Source organism: Phoenix dactylifera, chromosome 2, assembly GCF_051530095.1.
Source record: "Phoenix dactylifera cultivar Ajwa chromosome 2, Ajwa_hap1_PhDact_Kaust_v1.1, whole genome shotgun sequence".
NCBI classification, from domain to species: Eukaryota; Viridiplantae; Streptophyta; class Magnoliopsida; order Arecales; family Arecaceae; genus Phoenix; species Phoenix dactylifera.
The window spans coordinates 54453018-54470000 of record NC_143191.1 but is presented as its reverse complement, the minus strand read 5'-3'; the positions used below and the strand labels follow the sequence as shown (position 1 = coordinate 54470000).

The window sequence follows — 16983 nt, the reverse complement described above, 5'->3', positions numbered from 1 at the left end:
AGCAAAGCAAGGCGCTTGTGATGTGCTTCGCCTGCACCTTGCCCCTAGGGGTGCCTTTCAAAACACTGTATCGACCTATTGTTGTAATCTATATGTTGCTTATCTTGTAAATGCTTGCAAATAATGCACAACCCCTGCTGTTAGGTTTAGCAGGAAAATATAACAGTTGATTGAGATTGGTACAGCATAAATTGAAGGGTTAATTACTGTATACTATCATAACATATCAAAATTTCCTCTAAAGGTCCTTGACATAACAGGCTTTTGCAACTCGACATAATCACCCTCCAAAGATGCATGGTGGTGAAATTGCTAGAGCCAATCTTGATTCTCAAATTGTCAGAGCCAACCTTGATACTCTAATACTAGTTGGGAGGACAATGGCTTTGAGGATATCAGTGACATTCTCCTTGGCTAGTTTGCAGAAACAGAGATACGAACGCAACAATCAAAGGATGAAAAGGAGAAGTTTCAAAGTCATCTATATTATGGAAATATGGGTACTGAATATTTTAGTCTAGTCGTTCTATTTCCATGCTGCATACTCCAGTCATGTGCCTGTAAATCAGATTTATGCAAAGTGAACTGAAAATGGCCTTCAAATCAACATGAAAAATTGAAGGTAACCAGCTGATTTTCAAATTTCAACCATAAGACTAGAATGTGAAGGTTACAAGCTGCTGACTCATTGATCCTCCAAGGGGCAGATGATTCTAACCCCTCCAATTTGGTTCACCAGTTTCACTCCCAAATTATAGTCCTTGTTAGGGTTGATGCCCATGGACTTAATGTCTCAATATGTACTTGGGCTTGCCCCCTTTTGAGAGAGAAAGAAAGGCGGGAAATGGCAACTTTGTCTATCATAAATACCATGATAGGAATTTGAATCAGCCATTCGCAAGATGGAAACCGTGCATCAGACATCTATCCATCAGATCATCCTGATCTGATTTTACAAGTTTCAGGTAAAATAAAAGGGGGAATTTAAGAATTTGGAGGACATTTGTTCAGTTGCGGTTTGTCTCAAATACGATATTCTTAGATAAATTCGAAGACAGGGAACTTAAGAAGGAAACCGTGCATGGAAGGAATGTGGAGCTTGTAATGTAGAATGTGTTATGTAAGATATGGATCACAAATTAGTAGTTTGTGATACTTCGTCATATTGCTTTGGTGAGGTGGCGCACGGGGGGGGGGGGGGGGGGGGGGGGGGTGCGCTTTATTAGCCAATGAAGAGTACCACTAGGTTGTTATGACTCCTTGATGAAGCTGAAGAAGTTGGAACAATCTTTTGTTTTGTGACTATAGAACATGAGCAGTTCAATGTTTCCATTAGGTTACTGCAGAGACATACATTCCATTCTCTCATACCTTATGTTTCTTATTAGTGGAATCACCTTCATTTTTCAAAACTGTTGTCAACTATCTTTTGACCAGTCAATTCTATCGACAGGTGCTGCATCATGCCCAACATTTTTTGTCTCCTTTTGTCACCTTAAGATTGTAGAGTCTGTAAACTGTTATTACTCATATTGTTTTCACATGAGACACTTTTCACCTTTTCAAAATGGTGATAATGATCCAAATTTCAACACTTTTTTTTCTTCCAAAATGGCGATAATGATCCAAATTTATCTCAAGCTTTCCGTTCATATTCCTGTCTACATGGCAGTAATTGTAATTTTTACTCATTTCCATCTTCCTCTCTTGTGTATTTCTAATGGATGTAGAACTATTAAGAGCACAGATTTTATTCATTATGCCTGTCAGTCATGTCTGGAATATCTTGGTTGGTATTATAAAACTCATTGTTGCACTGATGTCATGTTTTATTTCTTGCAGACATATGTGATTGATCTTCATGACAAAATGAGTGGAATCAGCCTATATGGCGTTATCATGAAACTTACTAGACAAGTCAATGCTTCAGAAGTCATTTTCTCTGTGACAATTGAAGATATAACAGGAAAAATTGTGGCGAAGCTCCACTTTATCAGATCTTGGTGAACTTACTGGCTAAGATATAACTTTTTCATCGTGATCAGTCTGCTCAAAATTTCTTCTTTTGCATTATTTATCACGTCTTTTATATAGTTCCTTCCTTTGACTCCCACTCCTACATATAAGGCCTGAAAATAGCGTGCCATGAGGGTGATTGGAATAAACTTTAAAAAATTGGAAGCCTAGTGCTTGGATAAACTTAACTAACCAAGTTTTGATTTTATTTGTGGTTTAAAGCAAGGAAATGAAACATATAAATGGGATTATTATCAAATACCTACAAAACTAAGAATGAATCTTGATTTAAACTATGAACTAACCATTCATATTTGTTTATTACTATGCTCCATAATTGGCTGGTGTTTCTGTCAGAGACCATGATGACATCATGCTGCACCAAACGGTTGCAAGACTAGGATTTTTCTGAGACTTGACTTTAATTGTCATTCAGTTGTTAATTTGCTATAATTTCTTTTTATTTCTGATTCTTTTAAGTTTTTAGTGGGTTATGTGGAATTGATGGCTGAGATTAAAAGATTCCAGATTTTATTAGATAGCTTGATGGGCCGACTTGCTGTGTCGCTGTATGGTTTGCGACACTACACGCTATAGTAACCTTGACCTGGTGGTGGTTATGTGATTTTGAAGTGAAGTTTAGAGTTTTCTGTTTATAGCATCTTAAGTGCTGTATGAACATGATGTTTGGATAATTGAGAAGAGTTCTGGAAAAACCTAATGGTTGTTGAAGCTGTTACCCTGCATGAGGCATAGATCTAGTGTGAAGCCAGCCCCTAGCTGTGATTCTTTGGTTGCCGGAGTGAGTCCGGTTCTATCCTCTCCCTATCCCTTGAATCTTTCTTGTTATTTTCTGTGTTTTCTTCTTGTTGTTCTTTTTTTGTTTTTAATATTTCCCCTTTTGCTTTCTTGTTGATTGGCAAATCTCAATTCTATTTCTATTAATGCTTAACTGATTTGCCATGAAATCTTGCTTGCATAAATTTGTTACGTGACAGATATCCCTAATTATGTTTCTTTTGTCAGTACCTATCTCACAGAACTTCAGGACGGATTCTTTTAAATTGATTCCTCTACAGAAATCTCGTCTTGGTAGTTCAATTGATATGGAAAATCAGATGTGACCTGAATAGACAACAAATCTTTCAATTCAATCTAAATGACACAAAATCCTCTGATTCCCTAATCAAACCCTAGATTCGAATGCTTTAGGTTCACCAACATCCACTATCAGTTTTGTGTTGAAAGTTTGATATTCATAGGACAATTTTGATGGAAACTTAGGTCTGAATTCAAAGTGCCAGCAACCTAGTAGTTTTAGTCCCTCTCCTAAACCCTGACAGGTCCTCTTCCATAGACTGTCTTACATAAGTTTCTTTTACCTGTTTCTCTTCGAGAACATATGCATCTTACTTACGGACAACATCTGAGCCTTCCTGCATCGGGATCCCCATGGAGCAATTTTTTTTTAAAATTTAATTCTGGATGCCCTGTGGTAGGATTTAGCATGTTTCATCAATGGCTGTAAACTTGCTTATGAAAATGCATATTTGGACATGCAATGCACATGCATATATACATACATACATACATATAAATATACATGCATGCATGCATGCGTGCGTGCATTATATATATATGTATATGTATACATGTATATGTGTGTGTTTGTATGGACATGTAGAAGCTTCACCATGTTATGGTTACACATGAAGAGCACCTCAACCCAAGGTCTGTCGTACTGCCCGGTACGGTAGGCGTACTGTACCAGAAGAAAACTAGTACGAAACACACCTTTAAGTCGGTACAAGCCTTATATCGCCTAGCATGAGATGTATCGCCCCTGAGATATATCGCCCCATACCGAGGTGATATTGGTCCGTACCAAGATGAAAATTAAGAAAAATGTTAGAGCGCTATTTCAGCACAGAAGTATACCATCACATACCGCACCATACCGTACTGAATCGATAAGGTGCCGATACGGTATCCGGTACCGAGATTGCCAACCTTGCCTTAACCAATATCTATTTCAACATTATATGCATGCCTAAAATATAGGAGCATGTACCATGATATAAGAATAAATCTTGTGTCCATATTATATATTAGCAGTTTGCCTCTTAACGTAAGCTAATGTTGTTAACTTGCCATTGCTTTTATTTTATTGCATACAATAAAATGTGTAACTTGTTATTTTTCAGGTCTTTAGGAAACTTGGGACTTGGTCACACCATATACATATCAGGCTTGACGTGTTCGATGACTACAAGAGAACAGTGAGCAGTCTATCTCTTTGTTATCATTTCATCATTATGTGTGTTCACATTGTCGTTGGTTGCCATTATATTTACTTGTTACATGCTCCAAACCGTGAGGTTTATCTCAAGCCTTCATACCAACGACCAAATGTGATCACAAGGATAGTGTGGTATTAGTGATATTGCAGCCACTTTTTTGTTCAAAATATATTTGTTGTGTTACCATGAGGTTGGATTGTGTTACTTTGCAGGCTTGAAGTGTCATGGTTTGAGAAGGATGAAGGGGCATCTTTGGTTAATATAAGCTCCTTGCCAGCTTTATTGAACTCATCATGCCTCCACAAGTTGTCTTATATATCTAATATCTCCAATAAGATAAATACCACACATGTAAGGATTCCTTTAAAGATTTTGTCATTTTAGTATTTTTGTGAAAGCTTTTCATGACACAGTTTGGTTATATTGTGCATATCTTTTTGCCTCTTCAACTGTGTATTATCTATTTGTTTTTATTTGGCTCTGGTGAACCGTATTATAGTTTTTCTTCGTGTTTGTTCTATGTTTGTCTAAATTTTACACCAAGTGACATTTTGAACTTTTATGTCAACTTAATTTATGCATATACACATTACCTACATAGGGGTCATCTAACGTATGTTATCTGGAGACTAGAGACTCATTAATAGACATCACCTTATCTTGCTCGTTGCATCTTACAAAGCTGGTGCCGTATTTCCACTTAGTTTATTTAGATGTTATATGATATGTGCTATTCTAGTCTTCTTCATCCATCCTATGCTACAAAGAATCATTTTTTGTGCAAAATATTATCTGTCATCTATACATGTGTTGGTTGAAGATGACCTACTTAAAGAGAAACCTTCCATTAAACTTCAAAAATTGTAAAATTGTAATGTTAATGAAAGTACAAACTTACATGATTAATAGAAACTTCTAGAAAAAATTGAAAGACTCTAGAATAATCTACTTTTTCAACATCTAGCTTAAAGATTGGCAACATATGAAGAGACACCAAAATTATGGATAAAGTATACAAATCTAAATGATTATATAATATAAAGGACAGAAAATCAAATTTTTTGCAGACCTAAACAACTTGATTTCTATAGTTAAGTTTTACTTTGTATTTTGTATCTTATTTTTTTTGCAAGAACCCCAGACCTCAACCAAAAAGGGCTAGCCAGAAGTTTGTAATTTATGGTCCTTGGCATTACTTTACCCACTGCCTTCACAGTGCATGCCTGATGTAGGACTAAACATGCTTGCATTGTCCCCGCATAATACTTTTGTTATCATGCTTCTGACCCAAAAGAACAGGGTAGATACAATGCAACCTCTGCACACAGAGCACCGCCATACAAGCATGGAAGCATCCAACTCAGTCATAGTTAACCTAATAACATGATAAATACATACACAGGTAGTAGTATAAACCAGAGATGACTAAATCTGTAACTATAATAATTTAACATGTCCAAAAACAAACCAAAAACCAAAAGAAATAAATTCACAATGGTTCTAACTCGAAAAAGTTACTCAAACATTCAACCTAACGTTCGAAAATCCTCAAATAAGTTTCAACAGACTAAAGCTGACCTGCCAATCTATAAGCCTTTGAATTTGTAAAGGAAGAAAAACAAAATAATGATCTCAAGAGCCTGGGAAGTAACTATTTACCTTAATTAGTTGGATTAAGAAGTAATAATAAAACAAGTTTCAAACCAGATTTTGAAATATAGTTTTTCAATTTCAACAAAGAAGCTATTTTATCAATTTCGCTTTCTACACTGGTAATATGTTTGTGCTTCTCTGGCTAATCAAAGCTTATGCTTTTTGAATTTGGACCTGAATGTTGTTCACTGGTCTTATATGGACAGATATGTCGTGTTCATCTTGACCGAATTGAACATCATAATGTATGTTCAAGGAAATCTCATGTTGCTTGTGGTCGTTTAGTAAATGAGAGATCAGATGAGTTAGTCGAATGTAGCTTTTGCTGTTGTAGCTGCAACAATGAGTATGTGCAAAGCTTTTTGTTGAAAGTCACCCTTGTAGATGAAAGCGGGAAGATTTTTGCATGGTGTACAGGCCAAACTTCTGCAGAGTTGCTGCAGATATCTGCCGATGAATTTGTTGCGCTGCCTGAGGTAAAAGTCCTGTTAACTTACAATGAAATTTCTGATTACAACTTGCTGCCAAATCAATGGATGTCATGAAAATTAACCAGTAGGTTTTAAATCAACTTGAAAGATTAAAAATGTCTCAATATAAGGAAGAAAAAGAATAATCAGGAAATATACTAATATCCAGATCTCTGTAGCATTAAGTTTTTAACTGTCATCTAAGTTTAGGAAAAAAAAAAAAATTAACACTTAGCAGTCATTGCACAATTTATCATGGTCAAGTCCATTTTTAAGACTCATTTCTGTCTTATGTTGACAAATATCAGGATGAACAAGCAATGTACCTTTATACCCTTGAGCATGAGAGGTACATGGTTGCGATTGTAAATTGCAAGATGTGCAGCGATGGATCTTCTGCTGCTCTAGATCAAGCAAATATTCCATCCTGGGAGATTGTACGAGCTCAAAAATGTGAATGAGATGTTGCCAGCAGCAGCTGGTGATTCAGGGATTTTTGAAGTTAAAAGATAAGAAAACTCACCCGGGAGATATCACATGCTAACAAAAAATTATGATTGGCATGCTTCAAATTTCAACCTTGGATTTATCAGCCTTCTGCTTCAAATGGCCTAGCTGGGAATTTGCATCTACTGCTTGAGAATTTTAGCATGTCAGAGGTGCTGCGAACATCTCTATTTGCAAAAGATCAAGGTATTAGGAAACAATATTCCCGTGAATCTTTTTTTTTGGGGGGGTTGAGTTAAACCTGTAAACCTTAGTTCTCCTTAAACAACGCAAAAAATGGTGTAATTAATTATGCATGTACAAAAAAATAAAAGAAAACAAGAATCTGAGATCAGTCTTTTATGTGATATCATAGCCCTACAATTTCACGTAAGTTATGGAGTTATTACAGGTAGCTGTTTTGTTGCCTTCCTAATTCAAGCATGATAGAGCAGTCACATCGGCCTTCTCTTAGAACTGTGAAACCTCTGATTTTTCATATTTTTGCGTTTTTTTCAAATTTTTGGTAGAATTTTTACTTTTTTTCCCCTGAATTCTGAATATTTTAAAGCCTCATTTTTGAAAAAGTGGTGTTCTGCCAAGGGCTAGCAGCAAATACGCAACAATAAACTGCATAATATGTATATGCTTTCGTACAAGCATCAATGGATATTTCGGATACAAAATTACAGCAACCCTATTTTATGGATAGCATGTTCAGGCTGCACATTCATAACAGAAGGAGAGATATCTTTGCTAGGGGCTGTAAATTAATCAACCATGTTCATCGTTCTCGAATCGCAGCTTCGAGCTATGGGAAGGGACTTGGGTGGCCTTCCACACTGTCAAAGCCACTGCAAATTGGCCCATGGTGGGCTCAATGATGACCATCTCTTGGATATTGCAAGCAACTGCAGACAATCCAAGGCATAACCTCTTACACAAGGATATACGTTTGATACATGGTTTCGTTGCCCATTGTTGATCTTTGCATATTCTTTGAGAAGGGAATCACCTAGCGAATTGGCTTACAGATGCTGCTTATCTTTGGTGATGAAACCTAACCTCCCAGTCCACCATTAAAAAAAAGAAAAAAGAAAAGAAGAAAACAAGAGAGCATGCAGCAAATAGATTATAACTCACGATGCGAATTAAATGCGTCGTAAAATTATTTTTCTATGGCTGCATTACGAACACTTTTGTGGTGATTTGAGAAAGCGTCGGAAAGCTTACTCGCCATACTTTTTTGCGTCAGCAATGCCATATGTTCTTGTAGTGGCGGCTAGTTGGCTTTATGGCATTGGTTGGCAAGTTTGATCTCTGCAAAATCAAAAATAACCTATAGTTGAGACCAATTTGAAACGATAAAGCTTGCCTTCTCTTGCTAGGATGCTATATTTGATCATAGATGGATTACATTACAGCCTTCACAGTTAGAGGTGAGTGAAATATGCATGCAGGTTGGTGCTAAAACATTTTTACCCTGAATTCTCTGGTCTCCACTCAATGACAGCATTAGATTTCTCTGAAACTCTGGATTCCATTCTAACATGGCACCTTAAACATTTCACACATAATTGTATATTTCTAGTACTTATTTGGGTAAGCTCGTATCCTCTTGTTTGTAACCCTCACATCAAGACATTGGTGCAGTCTGTATCTCTACTATTATAATCAACACGGTCGAGTAAACTACTCCAAAGCTGGATACGCTCTAGTAATATTTCTCAAACTCTTGTTTTCAGTGATTCCATGCATTTCATTTTTATCTGCAAGTATGATTTTGTCTTCTCCCTTGCTTTACACTACTAGTGTTGCCGAAAGAACTGAATAAAGATTTACACATGATACTCTGGAAGCATCCAATTGCAAAAATTTAAGACCTTTCATCCAATAAAGGTGGTCTGATTATAAGCTCCTCGGTCAAAATTAACTAACTCTTTGCAGTTTATGATCATCTTAATGATCCAACTAGGGTTTTTCCCATCTTTTTTCATGCCAAAAGAAACCTAAATTTCTTACCATATCTCTCTTTCATTCAATTTCTTGGAACTAGATTTTTTTTCAAAAAAACGAAGAAGTTATGAAGAGTGAAAGGCTACCAAGTATATCCAATAAAAGCAAGAGTACCCAAGTGGTTTTTGGAACTTCAGTACATCCAGCAGCGGCTACAAAATTAAAACTAATCCTACTTCCATGGACAAACAAGCACTTCCTGCCAAACTTCTCCAACTCTTCCTATGCTCCATTCTGTACCCTTAACCTCCATCCTCCCTTCTCCACAGTTGCCACGAGGCTAGAAATCCCTGTCTTCCTCTTGCTTTCCTTGTCATGACCCAAATCCGAAGCATAACATGGCCGTGCTACCTAGGGGTACAACCCAAGATAACACGAAGCCAATATTACATTTAGTTTTCAAATCAATCTTAGACAAAATATGATAAATAAAATTCTAACTTTATTATCTATTAAATGCAACAAATACTAAAGTGTTTAAATCCAAACAAAAATACCAAACACATAATCCTCAATGTTTAAAAAATTGTTAACCATAAATTCATGGTCAATTTAAAAATACTAAAATTCTTCTATAAAATCACCAAGTTTGCTAGCGCGAACTCCAAAGCTGGATCATCCTTCGTTCCTATCGAGCTTATTTGTCTAGAGAGAAAAAAATAGAGATATATGAGCGACACGGCTCAGCAAACAAATTTTACTCTACCTTAACGAATCAAGTATAAGTTTTTCATTTATATCAATGCATCATTTAAGAAAACTAATAAATATTCCAAACTAAGCATTCACTACAAGAAAATACACTTTTAGCGACTAAGATTCTAGTCGCCGAATAACCATATTTGATCGCCGAAATCTTTTCGCGACTAGCATACCCTTCGTCGCCGAACCCTAGTCACTGAAAGGTTTTAGTGACCAATATTGTGTGGTCACCTAAGGTACACCAACCACGACCAACGTTTGGTTGCCGAAGAAAATTATCAGCGACCAAATCTGTTGTCGCTAATTTCAACGCCGACTAAATAGTTGGTCGTGGAAGGTTTGTCTTTCGCTACCAAAAAAATGGTCACTGAATGTTCTTATCATATCAGCAATAACATGCATGATAAGAGCATCCCTTTCACAAAAACCTACGGATCCCCCCCTCCCCCTCCAGCCACTTCAGCACCTTGTGATCTTTGAGAAGATCATTACGAGCCCTCTCCTACCCACAACGGAGGAGCCGCCACCACCAACCAAAGCAGGCAGGCGGCCACGGTTCATAACGCACTCTTCGCACAACAGATCCACTTTGAAGTTGACTTATTCGCTCGGCCAATCGTCGGAATGTGTACGAGATACCATAAGGGCCCAATATCTCAATAGCACCCTTGTCTAAAGCTTCGAATGAGACTGAATATCCGAAACGCAGGAACGATCTGACTAGAAAGTCATTCAAAACTTGACTTTCTGTCCTTCAAAGAGCGTATTCTATTCCTTCTGTCCGTACTTCACTTGTTTTTTTAGGGTGATTTATCTATCGAAAATCATTGATAAAGCTTCGTTTTTATCGATGAATATAATCCCTCCTTCTATCTTCCCCCACCAATAGTTTGATTGCAGAATATATTGGAATGCATTAGCAACAAACATTTTTTTGTGGCAGAAAGTATTAACCTGTATTTAATTAACAATTCAAATTATAAGCTTAATATTTATTTTTGGGCTCATTCCAAATTCTGTACAAACAACACAGCCTATCCAATATCCATATTGCACAATACATTTGCTCATCCAAATAGAAGTATACACAATGTTGGAGAATCCATAATCATTCATTATAAATATCATCATCTATAAGTCTAAAGTCAAGCATACCTATTAACCATACATCAAAATGTTTCATCCATACCATATGTTAAGGTGATAATCATCACCAAACACATCAAAATATAAATTAAAAATCCCAAAATATCTGATGTTGCTATTCATCCAAACAACCATCATGTAGACAAAAATATTCTTATACCAAAAACTAGATTTTGCTTGTAGACAAATCCACCATGATCATCTGAACAAAAGCTATTAATGTACCAGAAACTAGATTTCACATGCTCATAACTCCACCATATATCTGAGAAAGAAAAAAAGAATACACAATCAATAACCACATGTGAATAATAATAAACTAAAATTCAAGTATAAGTTCACAATGACATTTCGTTTAATTTGGTCCAAATCTCTAAATAACCTATGTAATATAAATGAGAATACATACCAACGAGTATTTGTACCACCAGTTGAATACATGGCCCCATCATGATGGATAGATGACTTGTGCGTTTGAGTCTTTCCCTTTAAGAACTATGTCACCAAACTTGTAAGATGTGCAATTTGCTTTTGTTCTTCCTATCGCTCTTTCTTTTCCTCCTCACGCTCTCTCCTCTCCTGCTCCAATTGCCTCCGCAGCTCCTCACGCTCTATCTCACGCTCCATCTTCATCTCCTCCATCTCAGCTTTAAGTTTCTGCAACTCCCCAACATGGTCTTGTGACACACGACTAGGTGTGGAAGAAGATGAAGAGGGCTTCGGCCCATCCCCAAATCCAAGAATGTATCTCTTCCTTTTTCCAAGTGTCTGCCTAGACATCTCCTCTGATGTTAATTGCACACCGGACTGGAAAAATTCTTCTCGCAAGCTTAACAGTTTTGACTGTCAATGCAAAGGTAACAACAGAATTAAATGTATATAACCTTGCAAAAGTAGAAACTGATTTAAATGATTATTGAGATTTTAGATACCTACATGTTTCACGGTGCAAATAGCATCAATCCACTCTATGTTCTTCTTGGTGTGCGTTTTCTTATAGAATTCTGAAAATTCAAGATTTTCAGAACCATTAAACTCCGGCTGCAAAGTATAATTTAGATTAGCATATAACCACTATTTAATAAGAAAACTAAAATAACTGACAGATCTACTTGCATAAAAGGATTCCAAAAATATACTTGCAGCAAACTAGAATAAAACATATTACCTGTATAGTCATTGTTGCAACAAATGACCGAGATCCTGAACAATAATTGTACTCAAGCTTTTTCCTATTCTTTTTGCCAGCTTTTGATCTCACCTTCAAAAAAAAACAAATTAAAAATCTAAAGAAAACTTTATGATCAAATATTTTACTTATAAACTCTAAAGCACTAAATATGTAAGTTACCTTGTGTTCTTTGCTTTTCCACACATCGTCAATTAAGTGGTGCCAATCCTCTTGAGTCACATGTTCGTATGGATGACTATAAGGGTCCACATGTAAGACGTTCTTAAGATGCTTGTAATGCAATTTCATATTGTGCCTCCAATTTCTGTGAATATTGTAGCATTTTCTGTGGACAGTTGCTGAGCTACTAGATTGCCATGATAATCATCCGAGATGTTGAACTTGTCCTAAAAACATAAGTAAAATCATTATGTAGTATGATCAATGCAACTATTACAAGTACCTAAAAAAATATTGTGCAATAAATAATTACAAGGATAGATTGTATGATAGCAGATTGAGTACCTCGTCTACATGCCGCCACATCAGTATGCCCTTAATTGGACACATTCTCCTAATATACACCCCCAACAGATTGGCTACCTTTGGGGCATTAATACTACATAAAGCATTCCACTCATCAAGTACTGGAATAGAGAGCTTTTCTCCGCCATTCTGGGCAATGAGCTTATCAATTCCTTTCCCAACTGTCTTACCCCGCACGCGTTTTGATGATGAACCTGCTAAAATACTTAAATACTTTAGGCCATAAGACAAACCTGCTAGTGATAGACAAAGAGAACGCAAAAAAAAAAATCACACTCTCCATAAAAAACAGAAGCATGTAAGATAAAAATGGATGATTTTCATTAACATAAAAAATAGAAGCATGTAAGATAAAAATGTTCAACTTTTCTATAGATAGATCATTAGAGAAATATATCATGGCTCTAAATCTAGATATGTATCACTGTCACTATCAATGTCTTCTTCTTCATCGCTAGGCTCCTCCATTACTTCATCGACACTCCCCCCGGCTTGATCTCGCCCACGGCACTGCAAAATGACCTCCTCTTGAATAATTTCAGCATCAATATCATATCTGCGCAAATCCATTGTGGTTGGCTCTTCAATGGAAATTGGTTCAACGTCATTGGTTTCATCTTGTTGGAATGCATGATTGAGAACAATGGTTTCTTGAACATCATTGGGTTCTAAATCACTCATCTGTGGCACATCCCATATTCCTCGATGCTTGAATCTTTGGACAACTTTCCAATTGCCACGTCTCTCTGCAGTGTCATTAATATAGAATACTTGCTGCACTTGACTCGGTAGTACAAAAGAATCTTCTTTGTACCACCGACTTCTTGTATCAATGCTAGTGCAATGCGCATCAATGCAGAAAGTTTTTTTTACTTCCAGTGTTGAACCATTCGCATTGGAACAAGACGACTCGTTGTCCGAACATATATGTTAATTCCCAAACTTTGCACAAGTAACCGTAGAAGTCAATCGGTTGCCCTTCGTGGTCCCCTTCAACAACTAACCCACTATTCTAGCTTTTACAGCAGTTGTCACGTTCGATTGTATGGAATCAGACATCATTATAAAAGCACCCTGAATATATGTTGACTATCGGACGAGGACCGTTGGCCAATGACCATAATTCATCAGTAGCTTCCGGTGATCGCTGGTTTCGATGTTGAGTCATCTACAACAAAAAAGTGACATAATATGTTACTTCACTTTCAAATACAAGGATAACTCAAGGTGCCTACATGTTAATTAATTTTGCTTACGCGATCTTTGAACCACTTGGAAAATTTTTTACGTTGTCTGTTTGTGATGTCAACTTCACTCTCACCTTGTATGTAGTTCTTGTGTTCCCTATTCGACATTCCGTAACGTATAAGTAACATATAAGTCTAAAACAACTAAATATATAATAGCTGAACCTTAATAAGCAAGTTAAAAAAACATACTCTCGATATTGATCCACTTTCGAACTATTGTATAAGACAAACCATTCAGCCATCTCGAGTTCATTGATCGGCACATCAGGTCCCCTTCGGATTAACCCAAATGGTCGGGCACTTTGAGTGAGCACTGCTAACCCCGTGCCACGATCACCACCGTCATCATTCCTTTCTTCTCTGTTAAACACTGTTTCGATTCCATCAAGGTACATTGAGCAAAATGTTGTACTCTCTTTAGAAATATAAGCCTCAGCGATAGAACCTTCTGGGTGAGCTCGGTTGGCAACAAATCCTTTTAGAACTCCGAGTAACCTACAATAAATTATAGCTCAATGCTAATAGAAAAATTCTTAAAATGTACAATAATATACATGATTACTATTCCTACTATACGATTACAAACAATTACCTTTCAATTGGATCAGTTTCATCGGGTTATTTCCAGTCTAGTCTAGCATCGATATTGCACTGGCCCTCCAAGAATAGCCTCGCGAGGCAAGTGAATAGCTAGATGAACCATGACATCAAAGAAGGCAGGAGAGAAAATCTTCTCAAGCTTGCAAAGAATAAGAACAATTTGGTCCTCTAATTTTTTCAAATCAGCTATTTTTAATGCCTTGGAGCACAATTGCTCAAAGAAATTGCCTAACTGAAATAATGCAGTATTAAGTTCTTTGTTGAGGTACCCATGCATTCCAACTGGAAGAAGGGATTGCAAAAGAATATGATAGTCATGACTTTTCAGACCCGATAATTTACCACCTTGAGTACTTACACAGCTAGAGATGTTTGCCGCATAGCCATCTGGAAACTTAATCGATTTTAAAGAATCACAAAACCCTTGTCTCTCTTGCGGGGACAATGTGTACAATGCTCGAGGCTTCTCATAAGATCCGTTCACCCGCTTTTTTAGGTGTAACTCTTTTCGTATACCCATATCTGCCAAATCCATGCGTGTTTTTTCTGTATCCTTGCATTTCCCATCTACGCCCAGTAATGTCCCAACAATATTTTCTGCAATGTTCTTTTCTATGTGCATGACATCCAAGTTGTGACACAGCTTGAGTGTTTTCCAATAAGGGAGATCAAACAAAATACTTTTCTTGGCCCAAATCATGTCATCATCTTTGCCCCTTTTTCTTTTCTTATTAATGCTTGGATGCTTGCCCAACGACTTGTATGTCCCTGAACTAATTTGCTCCAAGATCTCTTCTCCCGTGAACTCTCGTGGCCTTGACCTGTCCTCACTTTTACCATTAAAGAGCTTGCTCTTTCGCCATATGTGGTTCTCAGGCAAGAAACGCCTCGCACCCATATAGCTAATCTTACTCCTCAAACATTCTGATGAAGCATCTTCGTTACAAATGGGACAAGCCAAATAACCTTTTGTTGGCCATCCAGACATATTACCATATGCATGAAAGTCATTAATGGTCCATATGAGAGCAGCACGCATTCTAAATGTACTTCCACTAGAGGCATCATAAGTTTGCACGCCATCCTTCCAAAGCTCTTTCAACTCATCAATTAATGGCCTCAAGTAAACATCTATTTTTTTACCGGGAGCCATTTTTCCGGGAATAAGCAATGACAGCATACAAAATTGCTCTTTCATACACTTCCAAGGTGGAAGATTATAGGGCATCATGATAACGGGCCACATACTGTACGATGTGCTCATATTTCCAAAAGGATTGAAACCATTGGTGGCTAGCCCTAACCTCACATTCCGCGGATCCTTGGAAAACTCAGGATGTTGCCGATCAAAGTTCTTCCATTCCTCCCCATCAGCCGGATGTCTTGATGTTTCGTCATCCACTCGCTTCTCCTTGTGCCATCTCATATCTACAGCTATTTTCGGGGACAAAAATAAGCGCTTCAATCTCGGTGTCAGGGGAAAGTATCGCAAAATTTTATAAGGAATCTTCTTACCGTTACCATCATTCAGCTTATATCTAGGCTCATCACATATAGGGCATTTCTCCAGGTTCGCATTCTCCTTCCAAAAAAGAGCACAATCATATTTGCATGCATGAATTAGCACATATCCCAAACCCAAATCTCGTAAAAATTTCTTGACTTCATAAAGGGTCCATGGAACAGACTTATCACACTCCGGTAGAATTTTCTTGTATACCTTCATGTTCATGTCAAAAGAGGAATTGCTCCACTGGTTGTACACCTTAATATGAAGCATCTTAATAACAAATGATAATACTGTAAAAGTTTTGCAACCAGGATAAACGGGTCGTTGAGCATCATCGAACAACTTATCAAAATTCTGTGCATCCTCCCTCCCCAAGTTATTAGGCAATTTATCAATATCGTCATTCATGAAAGCGGCCATTTAAACAGCTTCCGGCATATTAGACAATTCGTCCCTATCATCCGTGCCATCCCCAGCCATTCTATCCTCAACACCTCCACCATTGTCACAGTTAGCATCATTTGAAACACAAGATTGATGCACGTGAACAGATTCTCCATGTTGCATCCAAGTCTTGTAAGAAGGCGAGATTCCTTTCAACATCAAATGAATCTTGACAACTTGAATGCTTTGTTTTTTGTCATTCATGCACTCGATACAAGGACACCAAATATCATTTGCTGAGCCTAAATTTGCCACCACAAATTCAATAAAGGACTTCACCCCTTCTCTATATTCTTTACTCTTCATTCTATTTTTTATTATCATCAAACTCTTGTCCATTTTGACTGACCTACAAAGTACTTCATCAAGTTAGATTGATTAGTTTATAGATTTATTTTTGTACCCTGCAAAAAAAACTTGCAGCAGAAAACCAGGGGCGACCCAATACATTTGGGGGCCTAAGACAAATTCAGTGAATGAGGCATTTTCTTTTTTTATTATTATTATAATAATAAATTTTAATAAGTATAAAATAGTTAAAAAATGATATGAAAATAGAAAGCTGTCAAGTATACTATTTCAACAAAGATGCATGAATCTAACAAAGATAGACAAGAAGCCTCTTCAGTTTAATATAATTCTTGAATAGAAGAATGGAAAAATAATTAGTTTA

The 16983-nt window shown here is 37.0% G+C and overlaps 2 protein-coding genes and 1 long non-coding RNA gene across 3 annotated transcripts in view; 1 reads left to right on the top strand and 2 right to left on the bottom strand.

Moving 5' to 3' along the window:
* The window catches only part of LOC103721024 (Nucleic acid-binding proteins superfamily), a 19658-nt gene extending 12367 nt beyond the window's left edge, over positions 1-7291 (top strand). The window contains exons 9-13 of the mRNA XM_008811051.5: positions 1843-2003; positions 4221-4295; positions 4529-4667; positions 6176-6445; positions 6748-7291. Of these exons, the coding sequence (XP_008809273.3) occupies positions 1843-2003; positions 4221-4295; positions 4529-4667; positions 6176-6445; positions 6748-6900 (798 nt within the window). The 3' untranslated portion in view covers positions 6901-7291. The remainder of the gene's footprint in view (positions 1-1842; positions 2004-4220; positions 4296-4528; positions 4668-6175; positions 6446-6747) is intronic.
* A 3327-nt stretch (positions 7292-10618) lies between these two features.
* On the bottom strand, positions 10619-12324 carry LOC149768413 (uncharacterized). Its single transcript, XR_016399597.1, has 3 exons — positions 12141-12324; positions 11199-12050; positions 10619-11054 (listed from the first exon to the last, which is right to left on the bottom strand). It is a non-coding gene; the product is annotated as an uncharacterized LOC149768413 (long non-coding RNA).
* Positions 12325-14390: 2066 nt separating this feature from the next.
* Positions 14391-16286, bottom strand: LOC148714931 (uncharacterized). The gene has a single exon (XM_088714743.2). The coding sequence runs from the start codon at positions 16284-16286 to the stop codon at positions 14391-14393; it is 1896 nt and encodes a 631-aa protein (XP_088570869.2).
* Between the last annotated feature and the right edge of the window lie 697 nt (positions 16287-16983).